This window comes from Thermobia domestica, chromosome 9, assembly GCF_964235325.1.
Source record: "Thermobia domestica chromosome 9, izTheDome1.hap1.1, whole genome shotgun sequence".
Taxonomy (NCBI): Eukaryota; Metazoa; Arthropoda; class Insecta; order Zygentoma; family Lepismatidae; genus Thermobia; species Thermobia domestica.
This window is the reverse complement of record NC_137462.1, coordinates 129647475-129665267: the sequence shown is the minus strand read 5'-3', so window position 1 is coordinate 129665267 and position 17793 is coordinate 129647475. Positions and strand designations below refer to the sequence as shown.

At 35.9% G+C, this 17793-nt stretch overlaps 1 protein-coding gene across 1 annotated transcript in view; it reads right to left on the bottom strand.

The window, feature by feature from the left end:
* Positions 1-17793, bottom strand: part of LOC145695018 (uncharacterized) — a 65339-nt gene that overhangs the window by 22699 nt on the left and 24847 nt on the right. Inside the window, exon 2 of the mRNA XM_081771846.1 lies at positions 5419-5617. Coding sequence (XP_081627972.1) covers positions 5419-5617 — 199 coding nt within the window. The remainder of the gene's footprint in view (positions 1-5418; positions 5618-17793) is intronic.

Here is a 17793-nt window from a genome sequence, read left to right as displayed (position 1 = left end):
AAAATAGAAGAATGAATCATAGTGATAATGCTTACACTCAACAACTGCAACTGCGACAAAGATATTCACAAACTACATTAACTGACAAAAAAAAAAAAAAAGTTAAAATCTGGAAAGAATGGTCCTATGTCTACGTATCTTCGTACTCGTATATACCATCGACAATTAAGTAAATGATTAAAGTAGCAATGACCAGCAACAGCTATAACGGCCACGAAAGTACATTCATATTGTCAGAACGTGACCGTGTTATCAGGCCTCATATAGTTATAGATGGTGAATGACCATTTAAAATACGTGTGCTCCTGTGAAAAAACGTTACCAGCATTTGACAAATTTTGCAAGGATTTCATTGTGGTTCTGCATGTGGGAAGCTGGTCCAAATGTGCAACACGCAGGCATTTGGAGCGTTCGCATATAACAGTTGCCCGATGTTGCACTAAATGAAAACGTGAGGGAAAGCATCATCAGGGTTTTGGTGGACCAAATACGACCATACCAAAGGAGAATCGCCGTATTATGCTCCAAGCATATCATAACCCATTCACATCTCCGCCTGCCACCCGGACAGAGGTGATAGGTTTACTACAACATCTTATGTCATCTCGCACAACTGGTCGAAGACTAGCAGCAGCTGGACTACTGAATTACCTTCTCATGCGTAGGTTACTTTTAAGACCACAACATATCCTGCTTTGTTTGGAGTGGTACCGAATCCGGGAAGCGATGGATCTTGGTTCGACACTACCTTGGATGGAATCGCCTATGAGGATGGCGACGCCGAGAGGAGAGGGCACATTTTGCAAATGTTTTGCAATGACACACAAGTGATATTCTTGGCATTTTGTTGGGAGCCATCACGTACGACTTCAAGTCGCGTCTGATAGCGATTCAGAGAACTGACGGCACAATGATACGTCACAAACACTTTCAGTTCTCATGTGTTACCTCTCATGAGAGTCTTTCAACAGAACAACGCTTGTCCTCACAGCCCATGTGTCTCTATGAACTGCCTGGGTGACATTAAGGCATTGGCCGCAAAAATCCTCCACTGTCCTTGATAGAACATATGGTGAACTAGCTCAGACATCAACTCGGTTTCAGTGCCAATATTCAAGAAATTAAAGACAGTTAAAACAATTGTGGATCAATTTAACTCAGAAGAGGAAGCAACAGCTGTATGTAGAGTTGCAAAATTCTTCAGAGAAAGATAGAAAAACAGGTAAAATTTTACGATTTTTAGTTTGAAGAAAGGGAATATGCTATATACAGAATCTACATTTAACAAACTCCTACATGGTTACACATGGTAGCAAGTTTAATTTGAAACTAGGGTAGTTTCATAAAAAAAAAAGAATAATTGCAACATATAAAATACTAAACACTATATTACAATTCCGAGTAGGGAATTATTTCATTACGATACCACGTTAAGCTGTAGATCCTCGTTTCACATAGTCTCGGTGCGGAAATGGACGCTAAACTCAAATCCAACCTACCAAGCATATCCAATGAAAATCTTTGTTGACTTTAATTTTTTTTAATTACCAACATAATTTTTTAATTACCAATTTTAATTGCCCAGATATAGCTGAACGATAGTTTACATTGGAATATCAAACAAATCTATGGAAATGTACTTTACATCTGTTAGAAGTTCAAGATGCTTTTATATGCATTCAAAAGATCGTTGCAGGACATACATGTCTTGAAATTCAAAACTCATTTCTAGTTCTGCTTTCATTAGTTCACAGTAGCTCTTGTTCCTGACATCAAGATAGGACGATCGATCTAAACCGCTATTTAATCGAAACATATCAAACAACATCCTCGTTCGAAGAGAAACCCAACGGTAATGTTATTTTTCCAAAACCTACAATGGTTTTGAAGTTCTGAATAGATTTAGGATGTTATGTGTGAAATGTGCTCTACGAAGTTTCGAATCGAAGAATAAAGATAAAATGAAAAACAAGCTTTGTAACATCTCACATTACGCATTCTTTAATAACCAGGAAAAGAGAGCGCTAGCACACATGAGACAAATACAATCACATGACATGTTCAACATGTCCACCGTTCTATTTTATGCACATCCTTAACCGTGCGGTTCTGCGAAGAATTTTCGGTTATATTTGTTTACAGGCTGTAACGATTCTCCTTTTCAGGTGGGCAATGTCTTTAATTTTATACTGGTAGACAATAGCTTTAAAGTGCCCCCAAAGATAAAAATTCAACGAAGTTAGGTCGGGATACCTTGCTAGCCACTGAACTGGTCATGCCGACCTATCCAGCAACCGAGAAACTGTTCATTGAGCCATCGATTACATTACGACCATAATGTGGCGGTGCCCCATTTTGTTGCCAATATTGAGGAAATCTCCCTTTCTCGTTCAACAAAAGTGGCATAAAGTGGCATATCTCCATATTGTGCAGCATCCAAGGTCTCATTAATGAAAACAGTTATATAACTTTTTCGCCCAATATTCCACACCACACCATTACCTTACCTGCACCTTGTATCTTTGATGCACCTATCCAACTAAGATTTGTATTTGCCTAGTTTCGAACATTTTGTCCAGTACCGAGAAATCCTACGGTAAGGTTTCTTTTTAATCTACAACGGTTTTGAAGTTGTGAATGGATATATTATAAATTATGTTATCTTTTAGACTTTAATTTTGTTATATGTGTAACATTGTATGGACGGAAACTGACTGTCCCTTTATTTTTTTCCTGTATGTACAACGAGATGCTAACTCGAGAGGAAAAGACCGAAGTTATCCTTTTGGCTGGGGAGCGCAGTTCAGCAATAATAACAGCCGTCTTCAAGGAGCGACATTCTAATCGCGAGCCGGTGATGGACACTACTGTACGGAAACTAATCCGCAAATTCAGAGCAACGGGAAATGTTTATGATCGATCAGAACGACCACGAAGTGTACCTGATTCAGATACATCAACAGCTGTGTTGGTTGTATTGGTGAAAAGTCCTACGAAGAGTGTGCAACTCTATCAAATGAAAATAATGTTAGTGTCAAAAGTATTCAAAGAATCTTAAAAAGGAAAATTGGCACCCTTACAAATTACACTTGAAACAAAAACTGCCAGACGATGATTGTAATTGAAAATGGAGTTTTGTGAGTAGGCGTTGGTCCAGATAACTTGTGACCCAGTGTTTCCTCATAAAATTGTTTTTAGTTATGAGGGAAATTTCCACGTAACAAATGAGTTAACAGGTGAATTGAGAACAACCAAAATGTTCCGTACTGGGCTAATAAAAATTTTAATTGGTTACATGCATCAAAGGTGCAAGGTGCAGGTAAGGTAATAGTGTGGTGTGGAATATTGGACGAAAAACTTATTGGATTTGTTTTCATTGATGGAACCTTGGATATATGCTTGGAGATTTGCTTAAAATCACTGTTATGCCACTTTTGTTCAACGAGGAAAGATTTCCTCAATATTGGCGATAAGATGGCGCACTGCCACATTATGGTCGTAATGTAATCGATGCCTCAATGAACCGTTTCCGCGTTGCTGGATAGGTCGGCATGGACCAGTTGAGTGGCCAGCAAGTACTCCGACCTAACTTCGTTGGATTTGTACCTTTGGGGAGACTTTAAATATATTATCTACCAGTGTAAAATTAATGATATTGCCCACCTGAAAAGGATAATCATTACAGCCTATAAACAAATATAACCGACAATTCTCCGCAGAGTGCACAAGCACTGGGTCTCACGGTTAAGGATGTGCATACAACAAACGGTGGACATATTGCACATGTCATAGAATTGTATTTCTCTTATGAGTTTTAGCTCTCTCTTTTGCTGGTTATTAAAGAATACGTAATGTGAGATGTTACAAAGCTTATTTTCCACTTTATCTTTATTCTTCAATTCGAAACTTTGCAGAGTACATTTCACATATAACATGACCTAAATCTATTCAGAACTTCAAAACCGTTTTATCTGGTTATTGTTCATTTGACACTTCCAGCGGCCATTTTCCAATATGGCGGGCGAAGGTCAGCTGGGATTTTAGTGAACTTTTAATATGTTGTTTATAACATCATTCCCAATATTTATACAAATTTTCAGCTTGTTACTAATTTGTTCCTTTCTTCATTAAAATTTGAGCTTCATTTAGTGCACTATTATGCATATTAGTGCATTTTCTGTTACCACACTAATATGTAAAATAATTGTCAAAGTGTTCAGAACTATAGTTTCATTTATTTATTTAAAAAACTGAAGAAATCAACTTACGGGGAAAATAAAAGCATATAATATAAAGTATGCCAGAGAACCGTAACGGGGAAAAACATAATGTCTGACAAGTCTAGCTGTATGACACCTTCCCAACGGAATCAGTGATGAATCCAAGCTCATGAGGATACAACATCCTACACGACATAAAACAATAATAAACTTTGGTGGGCGTTCTAGATATCACAGGCCATTGCAACTCTTAATTATTTATTTACATATCCGCTGATGGTATGCACGTTTACGAAATTACTTCGACATCAAACCATTCTTTCCAGTTGCTTAACTTATTTTTGTCAGTCAGTGTATATTTCAAACAATCTTACGCCATTTTGAATCTTTATTGTATTTTCAATCTCTTAATGTTCCAAATAGAATATAGCTTCAAATAACATATTTGGCAACTCTCACTTTTATGTAAGCTTTCCGCACATTTCCTGCACGGAAAAGTATTTTAAGATTATTTGTTTATCTATTTAGAAATACGTATATTATATCAAATAATAAAGCACTTTACTGAGTTACTGCTACAGATACATTACACATTTCGATGGAGCGTATTGCTGTTAACAGTTTCACATTTCATTCGAACTATTTTAGTGGACTTAACAAGAGTCGCATCAAAAAGCCAATAGCAAGGAGTCCAGTGGAAGCAAGTCTACTCACAGCCATGTCCTTTTGTTTACTTCAATTCCAACGTTTCGGTGCATAAATAAATAGGCGTGTAGGCATACTTCGGGATGAACTTACAGCCGGTCATACATGAAAAATATAACTTTTTTCGGCATGTAGAGGCTATAAAATATGTAGACCTGAATACGTTGAAATCTCAACTTCGAATTTTTTATGCTCACTAAGATTTGTTCACTCACGCACACGGTGTTTGTCCACCACAAAGTCCAATTGACGCTAGTGGGATCGAAACAGGGACTTAATGCACTAGAGGTGAACGCTCTACCACTGAGCCACAGCGGCCTCTCGCTTGAAAGTAAAACAATGTTGTGACAGCAGAGATTGCAAATGAAGTTAATAATAAATAATTGTGAAACATTAATATCTTAACATATCAATACAGTAAAAATGGACAAATAAATAAAACTATGATACAAAATATGGATACAAAATGAAGATTTGTAAACATCTTTCTTACTTTGCGTTGTGGATTTCCAAAATCCTGGACTTGATATATTAAGATTATAGTGGAATGGAAACTGATGCTGACCGGATCTTATCGTCATAATCATGTTTAAAGACGTTTGATTTACCCGCTGCAGATCCATAGTAGAACATGGGAAGCTTATTTCCTCTTGAGGCATGTTAATTTTCTGCATGTACCATCTTCCTAGAATCTGAAATTAATAGAAAAACATAAAATACATTTGATATTGTCAAATTTATGAAGAAGACTATTACGGTCAGATTTAATGCTAAAATTGTGGCATAAAGACTTAGAAATTAGCTAGATTAAGTGAGAATAAGGAAAAGGTAATCTTTACAGCTTTAATTTTTAAAGATTTTTACTGTTTTACAGGTATTGGATCTGGTAATGTATGATGTACCTCTACCGTAATTAGAGGAAGTTCCGCATTGCTTGAAGAGTCTACCGAGAGAAGATGTGGTGATCCCTCTCAATGGTGGCCTATATGTACACTCATGTCCAGAATTATTGTCGCATGTCTATAAATATGTTGTTGTAGGAATATAATTTTATAACGAATTCGCCCGGTAATTCTTACAATGTTAGTATGTGTATAATCGGTAAAGACATATATGTGGCAAGTTTCGTGTCAAAAGAGCAGTAAATAAGAACAATAAAACGAAAATAAAACTTTGTTGTCCATTTAGCAACATTTTGTTTTACTCATTCTAATTTTCGTATTTATAATTCTTTTCCTATGAAATTTACCACAAATATACATTTCCCACAAATATACATTATCAAATTGTATTCTTACAAGAAGACAGTTATAGATATGCGACAATCATTTTGGACATGAGTGTACCTTTGGGTTCGGAATTTAGCTACGCTACAACGTGTATGTGGTACCTACACTGAGAAAAAAAAATGTAGGTGGCATACTTAAAAACGTAGGTTACATTCGTAATTCCTGTAGTTTCTGGACTTAACGTACAACCGTATATAACATCCTGCAGCAAACGTATAGCTGAAAAAGTATGTATTATACGTACTGTCTGCACAAGTGCAATGACGTCATTCGTGTGACGTTATCTGCAGTAACAAGTATATACGGAGGTAATATCTAGCTTTGTGACGTCAGGGTCGTATGTAGCATGTGGGTTAATAATGACGACATACACTGACTATCAGGACGGAGCATGATTTCAAGAAGTATGCAATATACGTTCTGTACGTATGTTTCTTGCGTTCAACCCCGAGACAGCATCTATATTGTACTTGTGCCCCATACGTACGACTAGATACAGTATACGTATTGTACGTATGTATTATACAGATTTTCCTTATGTCGCACACAGCTTGTCCAGATACAGCATACAGAATATCCGTATGCACCATACAGAGTGCATATATGTAGCTTACAGACTGTCTGCATGCAGCATATAGATTATACGTATGTCGCGTACAGGTTGGCCATATGTAATGTATAGATTGGATGTATATAGCTAATAGGTTGTCCATATGAAATATACAGATTTTACCTGTATCGAATACGTATTGCCTTCTTGTAATGTATGGATCGGACATATGCAGGATCTAGAGTGTACGTATAGTGCACCATTATTAAAGTGCTGCAACATACTGCAAAGTGCATGATACATTCTTACTGTAATGTTGTCAAATATTGTTTTACTCTGTATGAAAACAAAAATAGCTTAAAATATGGTTGATCTCCTTTGTGCCAATAATAATAAAATTAACAATACTACACTTTTCAAATCTTAGTTTGGAGCAGTGAAACTGTCCAAAGAAATGTATTTACCTGCAGGGTGTCCTATAAGTTTGGGCTTCCTGCTAATTCGTTGGAAAGCTACTGCAAAGTCAAGTGTTGAAAAGTGACACAAGCGTTAATTTTAAAATTATGGGCACAAAGCAGGGGCGGATCCAGGACGGACTTCTGGGGCGGGGGGCGGTCGGCGGTAATACTGCTACTTTTAAGAGCTCCAAACTTGTTATGGATGGGTTTATTTATATATAAAATAAGAAAGTTTCCTCTTGTGGGGGGGGGGGCGATCGCCCCGATCGCCCCCCTCTGGATCCGCCCCTGGCACAAAGGAGGTTAACCATATATTAAACTATTTTCGTTTCCATACAGAGTAAATCAATATGTGATATATTACTGTAAGAATTTATCATATGGTTTGCAGTTAGTTAGTTGCAGCACCTCAATAATAATGCAAAATGCACAGCCTTATACAATCCTATATTCAAACTCAAACAAGATTTACGTACAATCATTTATTAAGCTGTTATCATCCATTGCTTGTACGATATAAAGATTATTTTACCTCATTCTTTTCCTTAATAGTATCTTCTACTAAAGTGCAGTTGTTACCACAAGAGGCCTGAATAGAATTTTCCAGAAATAACTTCTCTGTACATTTTAATTAACAGGTTTTTTTTTTTTTTTTTTTTTAATGTCGCAATAATTAAAAGTGTGGTGTCAGCCGGAAACGCATTCGCTTACAATATTATTCCTACTCAGTACTCGCCATTAAAAATGAAACACCAAGAAGGAGACGGTAGATGCGCCAAAGTTCCCAGGCCGATACCTAATAGTAAGTGCAGAATACTCTTAAACGTTCGCTGTATTCGCTGTGTGACAACGTGGTGACAGCGGAGGCGTTGTGCAGCCATCGACTAAACATATTTATTCTTCCCTGCTATAGACATTCTGCAAATTTGGACTTTCCTGGATGCATCCTTCTTAGTGCAACATTTTAAGGAAAGAGTAATTTAAAGAAAGAGCAATGATTCTCAGAATTACTCGGAAGATATATATACACAATAATTTAAAACGGTTATTTCAAACTTTGCAATTCAAAGCACGAAAAGAACTATAGATAAAGGAACACTGATTTTAGCCAAATAGTAATTAGTAAACTCAATCACACTCAGTACCATTAGTTGCTTGGTGTTATCCGTAAGTCAGAGATCACGGTATCTCATTTCGTGTAGATTTTTGCATTTGTTTAACGCTAAAAATGTATTTTATCGCTAATTGAACCCAGTACCATATATATACCGACAGGACGTACCTTAGTCACAAGGTGACATGAGTGAAACACTAAACTATTCGATTGACACCTGCGGCCTTGTCAACACTAGAGAAAGTTACAAAGTGATTAAGTAAATACGGAACATAGTTCATACAAAGTATAGCGATGTATGAAGTCTCCGTTTCATACGACTTGGATAAAGGATACATCTGAAATAGCAACAAAGAAATATATAATGATTTCTCTGGATAATTTGGATTAGTCCAGAATTCGAACACACACACGCTGGTAAGTCCAACATTTTTTTTTTTTTTTTTTAACTTCTTTCTTCGGATTCCCAATAAAGTTGACTACTGAAAAGCTGAGTTATAGATTCTGTATTAAAACAACACCTTCGCTAGACATGTTCAGTATACACATTGTCTTACATACAGAACAATACATTAGTTATTAATGCATGTCTGAAATAATAGTGCTTCGTATAGAATTTTACTTCATCCAATCGCAATAGCACAAAGATAAAAAATATTGCTAGGGATAATGTTCTTATTACAGAGAAAAAGAATTAAAATGACTTAACATTAACAATCATTTTCTTTAAACAGAGATAATATTTTATTATAATTTATGGAAGAAAGAAATAATTTGTAGTACAGTATCTTTATTAGGGTTATATATTCGTACAAAATAATGTAAGTACAACTGAGTCTGTCTTCAGAAAGGGCGTACTTTTAGCCACAACCTACACTGCTTCTTTTGACTGTCTTTCAAGCAGAATCCTGGTTTGATGCACGAAATACCTGCAACAAAAATCAGAAAATATTTAAAATGTTATATTCAGTGTGCTTAATTTGGTTGTACTTAACAATACAAAGTATCTTAACATTTTTGAGATTAAATGGACAAAATCTGTTCGGTCAGGTATGGACTTTTGGGTTGCACGTAGAAAAACTATGAAGTGTTTATTGATGCTGAACAACAACTCAAAATGTATTACCATTCAAAAGTAAGTGGGTACCTCAATGGTGTTCGGGCTACCATGGGGTACCTAATGTCTGTATTTTTTAGATATATGAAAATATATGTCTCTAAAAAGTAAGGAACTGACATCTGTTTACCGAAAACCTCAACTCGGTAAGCCTTATGGATATCGAGATATGGGAAAATAAAGAGCGACACTACAGAACTGTGGAGTTTGCGTACTAGATGATGCAGTTTCGGAAACGTAATTACGAGGGCTTACAACAACCTCAAAAGTAGTTTCAATTAAATACACTACACACACGCCCTGATGGGGGTTTTCGGGTACCATGATATTCCCAGAACTCTCATTTCTAAATATTCTAAAATATGTCTTAATAACGTTTTAAAGAACGTTAGAGGTGTGTGTTTACCGAAACCGCAAGTCGGTACGCCTAACAGTTACCGAAATATGGTGAAATAAAAAGCGACACCATAGGTACGTGGAGCTTGCATATTAGACAGTACAATTTAGAAAATTAATTAAAATATGACTATCAAGATATTGTCAAATAAAGGGAGGATCCATATAGTTATGGGGTTTTCGTGTTAGGTGGTAAAATTTCCGAAACCGGTCATGTAAAGATAATAAGCATCAGTAGCAATTTCATCTTAAAATAATTAGGTATTTCCATGGAGTTTAAGAACATCATGGGGTCTACCAAGATTAAATTTTAAAAGTTTTGTAAAATATATTTTGACATTTGTAAAGAGTATTAGAAATATGTATTTACCTAAAAGTTCCAGCTAGTACATCTAGCAGCTAGAGAGACACCATACAATAAAAGCGTATTAGATCTTGAAATTTCAGAAAACAATTATTGATCCTAACAAAAGTTAAATAAGATGGTACTTATATGGGTTAAGTGAGAACCTCAGACTCGTCAGTACAATTTCGATCGAAAGATTAATTCAGCTCTAAATTTTCTTTGGACAATTCCAAGCGTTCATCGGGCTCTGAAATAAAGTGAACATTTTTTGTCAATATCTAATATAGCAAGCGAGATATAAGGAATTATGTATTTTATGACGTCGTAAAAATAGAGACCCACATGGATTTGTACTTTTGAGTATTTGCTGTAAGAAGAAGAAATTTCAGAAAACAACCGTATATACCTTAATAGACAATTAAATGGGCGGGGGCACAGTGGCTTAGTGGTAGAGTGCTTACCTCTGGTGTATTGGGTTCTTGGTTCGATCCACGGCCAAGTCAGTTTGTAGTGGACATCGTATTCGTGGGTTTTCTCGGGGTACTCTCCTCCCACCTTTGCATTCCATCAATTCTGTCAACAACATTCACTTGCTTTAATCATAATCTCCTGAGACTAAAATGCATAATCGTGGGTCGCTACACTGAAATATTTCCTTTTATTTAATTTTAAAATTAAATAGGGAGTTAAGTATGATCGTATTTCTATGGGTTAAGTGAATACTCCAATAGTTTCTGCAAAAAAAAAAAAGATTAGTTAAATACCCTACCACTAAGCTACTGTGTCCCCGCCCACTGAATTGTCTATTAAGGTATATACAGTAGTTTTCTGAATTTTTTTCTTTTAGGAAAGACCCAAAAGTACAAATCCATAAAGATCTCTATTTTCACGTCATAAAATATATAATTCCTTATATCTTATTTACTATCTTAGATATTGACAGCGAATTTTCATTCTTTTGCACAGCTCGATGAACCCTTGGAATTGCCTGAAGAAAACCTAGGACTGAACTAATCTTTCGATCGAAATTGTACTGAGGTACTGATTTAACCCATAGAAGTACCATCTTATTTAATTTTGTTGCGACCAATAATTGTTTCCGAAATTTCAAGCTTTTATTTCACAGTGTTTCTCCAGATGTTAGATGTACTAGCTGGAAGTTTTGGGTAAATACATATTTCAAATACTGTTTACAAATGTCAGATTATATTTTCAAAAGCTTTTAAAATTTAATTTTGGTAGACTCCATGATGTTCTAACACCCCATGAAGATATCTAATTACTTTAAGATGAAATTGCTACTGGTGTTTATTAACTTTCCATGACCGATTTCGGAAATTTTAGCATCTAACACGAAAACCCCTTAACTGTGTTGGTCCTCCCTTTATTTGACAACATCTTGATAGCCGTTAGTCATATTTTAATTCAATTTCCGAATTGTAGCGTCAAGTATGCAAGCCCCACATACCTATAGTTTATTCCCCCCCCCCTAAAAAAATCAGTTCTTTACATTTTAGAGACATGTATTTCCATATATCTAAAATGCAGAAATTAGGTACCGCATTGGAACCCCATTGGAGTACTCACTTACTTTTGCATAGCAAGGTAAAAACGCCAGTGGTTCTCACTTTAAGTTTGAAAACATACTATTTTGTCTCTTCTCTGAGCATCGTGAATCTGTCGGAGCTGTACCATAGTTGGAAAGACTCACTGATCCTTCCTATAGTGACCATGTAGTCAGAATTCAAAAAGGAGTAGCCCTTGAAGGAAAAACAATATTTTAAAATCCTTGCACCAGTAGTCGTCACCTTAAAATCAAAATGTTCCAGTAGTAGTCAGGATTTTCTACCAGTGTTCATCACTCAAATAACTTGACAATTTATTCAAAAACGCACTGTGAGAATACAATATAAAGTAGTAAGCTTAATAACTTTGCATCACTTTTAGCACTCAAGAAAGAAAATAAAAACGTTTTTACATACTTTTTAAAGCAATTTCAGAAAGAAAAATGTTAACTGAATACAAAAGTTAACTGTATATCACTTCCACGTTAAGAGTACAATATTAAATACTATGTTTAATAACTATACGTCACTTTAAACTCTCGAGAATGAACATAAACAATTGTACATACATTTTAAAAACAATCTGAGAAACAAAATAAGTTAACTGAATTCAAAATTTAATTATACATCACCTTAAGCTTAAGAATACACTATAAAATGCTGAGATTAATAAAAAATGAAATCTTTAAGTTTAACGTCCCACGGTTATGCCGGTTAGGATAAGGAGACGGTGATAATGAGAAATGAGTGAAATGGTGGAATGAACAAAGTGGGAGGAAACGGGAGAACCCCGAGAAAACCCACGAGCAAGGTGTTTGTCCACCACAAAGTCCACACGGCGCGAGTTGGGATCGAACCAGGGACCCCAAGCACCGGAGGTGAACGCTCTACCACTGAGCCACCGCCCCCTCCCTGAGATTAATAACAATGCATTACTGAAGAATGAAAACAAAAATGTTTTAGCTACCTATATTGTATTTACATGTTATTTCTCATTAACATTTTTTTTTTTGATAACTCATGATCAAGTCTAGGGATGCGCAAGAGAAAAGATTTGAGGTTGTCTCCTCTCGAAAAGGTGCCGCGAAAGTTGTCTCGTCTCGAAAACTGGATCCGTTTCTATTGGAAAAGCTCTATCTTGTCTCGAATTTCGTAACAAAAATTGTCTCGTCTTGTCTCGTGCGCATCCCTAATCAGGTCCATAGCCAAAAACTTCATTTCGGAGGGTGCTCGATAGGGCTTTGGGATATCCGAATTTAGATATAGATAATCGATGTCGACAAACTATCGAAACTTGTTCGAAATATCGAAAAATACAGCAATATCGAAATATAAACAATATCAAAAATCGAAAATATAGAAATATGAAAGAGATCAAAAATATGGATATATCGAACAAAAATGGATATATGATCTTGGAATACGATTTGGTGGAATAATGAGGGAGAAAAATAATCATTGATTAAATATTAAATTGAAAAGAAATAAGAGCCTGACGCTCAAATACTTATCTATCCGGCACCCATCTTGATCCCCATAAAATATCATGAAGTGCTTCATTGATTCTAAACCCAATAATAGTAATTTAACAATAAACACAATATATAATTTACTACGCACCTTGAAATGTAGAAATTAATGATTGTAATCCCCAGCTTTCCAATAGACCTTTGATTTCTCCAAATGAAGATTCGGATATCTTGTTTCTTCTCAAGCAATAATGGGTTACAATAATCAGTTGCAGTCCAAAGCCAAGTCACTAAGTTAAGCATAAAAATAAAAGAATTCATTAGTTAGATGCATACAAAATCCTACGCATGTAAATCCGAATCTACTTGTATTAAATTGTAAATTTAAACAAACTAAATTATACTACAGTTATAGTGACATCAAACATACATTAAATAAGGTATACAGGGTGTCTCAAAAGTCCCCTGACATAGGGTAACTCTGTTATTATCAGAGTTACAACAGAATGTAGGAGGGAAAAGCATATCCAATTATGATGTTTTCAATCTAAAGTGAAGGAATTTTTAAAATCGGATGACCCGTTTGCGCTGTACACTCTCTATGCGCCCAATGTGAAATGAAAATGCAACGTTGCCATTTACCTGGACCCACAACAGAAGTGAGTGAAGTTACTGTCTTTTACGCTAACATGTCGATGGCCAGCCCCCGTTTCAAACAGTAACTTCATTCACTTATGTCGTGGGTCCAGGTAAATGACAACGTTGCATTTTCATTTAAAATTGGGTGCATAAAGAGTATACAGCACATTCATCTTGTCCGATTTTTTAAAAAAGTGTTCACTTTAGATTGAAAACGTCATATTTCGAGATGTTTTTCCTCTTACATTTTGTCGTAACTCTGATAATAACAGAGTTACCCTATGTCAGGGAACGTTTGAGACATCCTGTATACATCATAAGAGGTTCCTTTCTTAATTCTACACGGATGTGGTTTCATTGAATGTGAGGTGGGTGATACACATTAGGCCTTTTGGGAGTACGTCACACGGACGACCGTAATTTTGTGTTCAAAATTTTTATGAATTGATGGGATATGTGATACATATGGCCACGGACTAGAATTTTCTCAGTATGTCAAATATGCAATCAGATTTCATGCAGCTTAATTTGGTGAAAAGCTATTGCCAATTGAACGTTACATTTACCTCTTTCTTGCAGATGTTGAACCATGCCGTTAGCACGTGAGGAATGGATCGAAATAATCAAACTGTGGGGCGGGAGGAGTATATGTGCAGTGGTTGCCGATTGCAGTCATCCACAATGTGACTCTGTGTCACATGTTTCAGTGTCACAGTAATTAACTAAATTTGAGAAGACGGGGACATTCGTGAACATACATCGTAGCGGTTCAAACTCGCGGAACCTTTTTCCTTCCCCATTTTGAACCGGTACATGAAAATGCCATTTTCTCCATGTTTGCCTGCGCCGATTTTGAAAATTCCTTCACTAATCGATTTCTCTCGTCGAGTACTACAAGAATCAGTTAAAATCTCGCGGTCCTTTTTTCTTCCCATTTTGAACCGGTACCTGAAAATGCGATTTTCTTCATGTTTGCCTGTGCCGATTTTGAAAATTCTTTCAGTAATCTATTTCTGTCGTCGAGTACTACAAGAATCAGTTAAAATCTCGCGGGCCCTTTTTCCTTCCCCATTTTGAACCGGTACATGAAAATGCCATTTTCTCCATGTTTGCCTGCGCCGATTTTGAAAATTCCTTCACTAATCGATTTCTCTCGTCGAGTACTACAAGAAACAGTTAAAATCTCGCGGGCCCTTTTTTCTTCCCCATTTTGAACTGATACATGAAAATGCCATTTTCTTCATGCTTGCCTGCGCCGATTTTGACAATTCTTCACTAGTCAATTTCTCTCGTCGAGTACTACAAGAATCAGTTAAAATCTCGCGGTTCTTTTTCATTCCCCATTTTGAACTGGTACATGAAAATGCGATTTTCTCTATGTTTGCCTGCGCCGATTTTGAAAATTCCTTCACTAATCGATTTCTCTCGACGAGTACTACAAGAATCAGTTAAAATCTCGCGGAACCTTTTTCCTTCTCCATTTTGAACCGGTACATGAAAATGCCATTTTCTCCATGTTTGCCTGCGCCGATTTTGAAAATTCCTTCACTAACCGATTTCTCTCGTCGAGTACTACAAGAAACAGTTAAAATCTCGCGGGCCCTTTTTTCTTCCCCATTTTGAACTGATACATGAAAATGCCATTTTCTTCATGCTTGCCTGCGCCGATTTTGACAATTCCTTCACTAGTCGATTTCTCTCGTCGAGTATTACAAGAATCAGTTAAAATCTTGCGGCCCTTTTTTCTTCCCCACTTTGAACCGGAAAATGAAAATGAGATTTTCTCTATGTTTGCCTGCGCCGATTTTGAAAATTCCTTCACTAATCGATTTCTCTCGACGAGTACTACAAGAATCAGTTAAAATCTCGCGGAACCTTTTTCCTTCCTCATTTTGAACGGGTACATGAAAATGCCATTTTCTCCATGTTTGCCTGCGCCGATTTTGAAAATTCCTTCACTAATCGATTTCTCTCGTCGTGTACAAGAATCAATTAAAATCTCGCGGTCGTCTTTTCTTCCCCATTTTGAACCGGTACATGAAAATGCGATTTTCTGCATGTTTACCTGCGCCGATTTTGAAAATTCTTTCAGTAATTTATTTCTGTTGTCGAGTACTATAAGAATCAGTTAAAATCTCGCGGGCCCTTTTTTCTTCCCCAAGCCAATATTTTTGTATATTTTGAATGTATTCCAGTATGGAACAAAAGTATTATATAATTCCCTTAGTAGGTTTCTCAACTTCATATTTTTCAACTTAAATTTTATTTATTTTAATTATTTATTTTCTTGTGACTCAATATTTAATTGCAATCGTTCATTGGGGAGAAGGGTGGCCATTCTCAAATATATAAATATAGTATTCTTAAAATTTATGTGTTCTCGTACTATTAGTTTCTTCCACTAGACCTGGAAATTGAAAAATTAATACCTGGAAAACCTGGAAAATTCAGGGAAATTGAGTTCCATATTTATATATGAACACTGCTATTTACAATTTTTTTTTTCGAATAGGGAGAACTGTACAAAAGGGTGTTTTGGGAATGGTATAACAATAGGTTTCTGGGAGTGTTGTTCGAAATGAAATCTTTAAGTTTTACGTCCCACTATTATGCTGGCTAGGCTAAAGATAACGGGGTGTTGTTCGCAGTGTTGAATTCAGACATTTACACCCGGGGGGGAATGTCAACTGCTCGGGGGAGGGTTATTTTTCTGTATTTTTTTCAAGAAAGCAGCATATTTAACAATTCCATTCACATACACATCTTACCTAATATTGAGACTAATTGCTGATAAATATTCAATGAGATTATAATTTTAAGAAAACAATCGTTTGATTTCATCTAAAACATTAAATAAAGACTGGCAAAAATAGTTTACACTAAACTTTAACTGCTATTTACAGTAACTATTTTTATTATTTCCTATATTCAGTAATTACTGTTTGTTACTAATGTAAAAATTTTTAAAAAGATTTAAATTAACTGAAATATTATTTCTCCTAAAACAAACATACTTAGGAATATCTTAATAAAAAGTTATCATTCTTTCTCACACTTCTGATTCTAAATCAAACATATTAGCCTTGGTTTCTTCACTGCATATACATCAATAGTTTAGTTGACGAAATCTTCAGTAGGATTAGTGCCGTGTCGTGGAAAATCAGCGCTTGGCGCGAGAGTATACGACGGCATCCCCGTATATATGAGTGAGGTCGACAGACCAGCCGCCAAAGGTGGGAAAATTTTAAAAAGTAAACCTTGCTTTTCCTTGATTTTGAGCACTTTTCATTACTTTTTTCCTTTCATTTTATACTAGCAGCGTTCACCCCGCTTCGCTGCGGTCACCCCGGAACGCAATAAACGTTGTTACTTAGATAATTTTTACTTTTTCGCTTTCAAGTGATATGATAAAAACCATAGAAGATTGCAGTAAATGTTAACATTATATCGCCTGTCATTTATGTTAACCCGCCCCGCTTCGCTGCGGTCACCCCGGAACGCAATAAACTTTGTTACTTAGATAAGTTTTACTTTCTCGCTTTCAAATTGCAGTAAATGTTAACATTATAGCGCCTGTCATTTATGTTAACCCGCCGAGTGACACGGTCATGCGGGTTGCATATAAATACGTTTATTTTTATACCTAAGATGAACTAACAAAGTGATTTGTACGTTATGGACACTTGAATGGTCAATTATCTCAAGACACTGGTAATTAAAAATTAAAGTGATATGATAAAAACCATCTAGGGTCCAAATCCTAATAACCCCCCAAAAATGAAAGAAATTGGTTCAGCCGTATTAGCGTGATGAGCTAACAAAGGATTTGTGCGTTCTCTTTTATATAATAGATATGTCCACATGTATTTCATTCCTCTGTTTTTCTTTCCTTCTTTTTTCTTTTTCCCTCCCGAATTTTTCACCC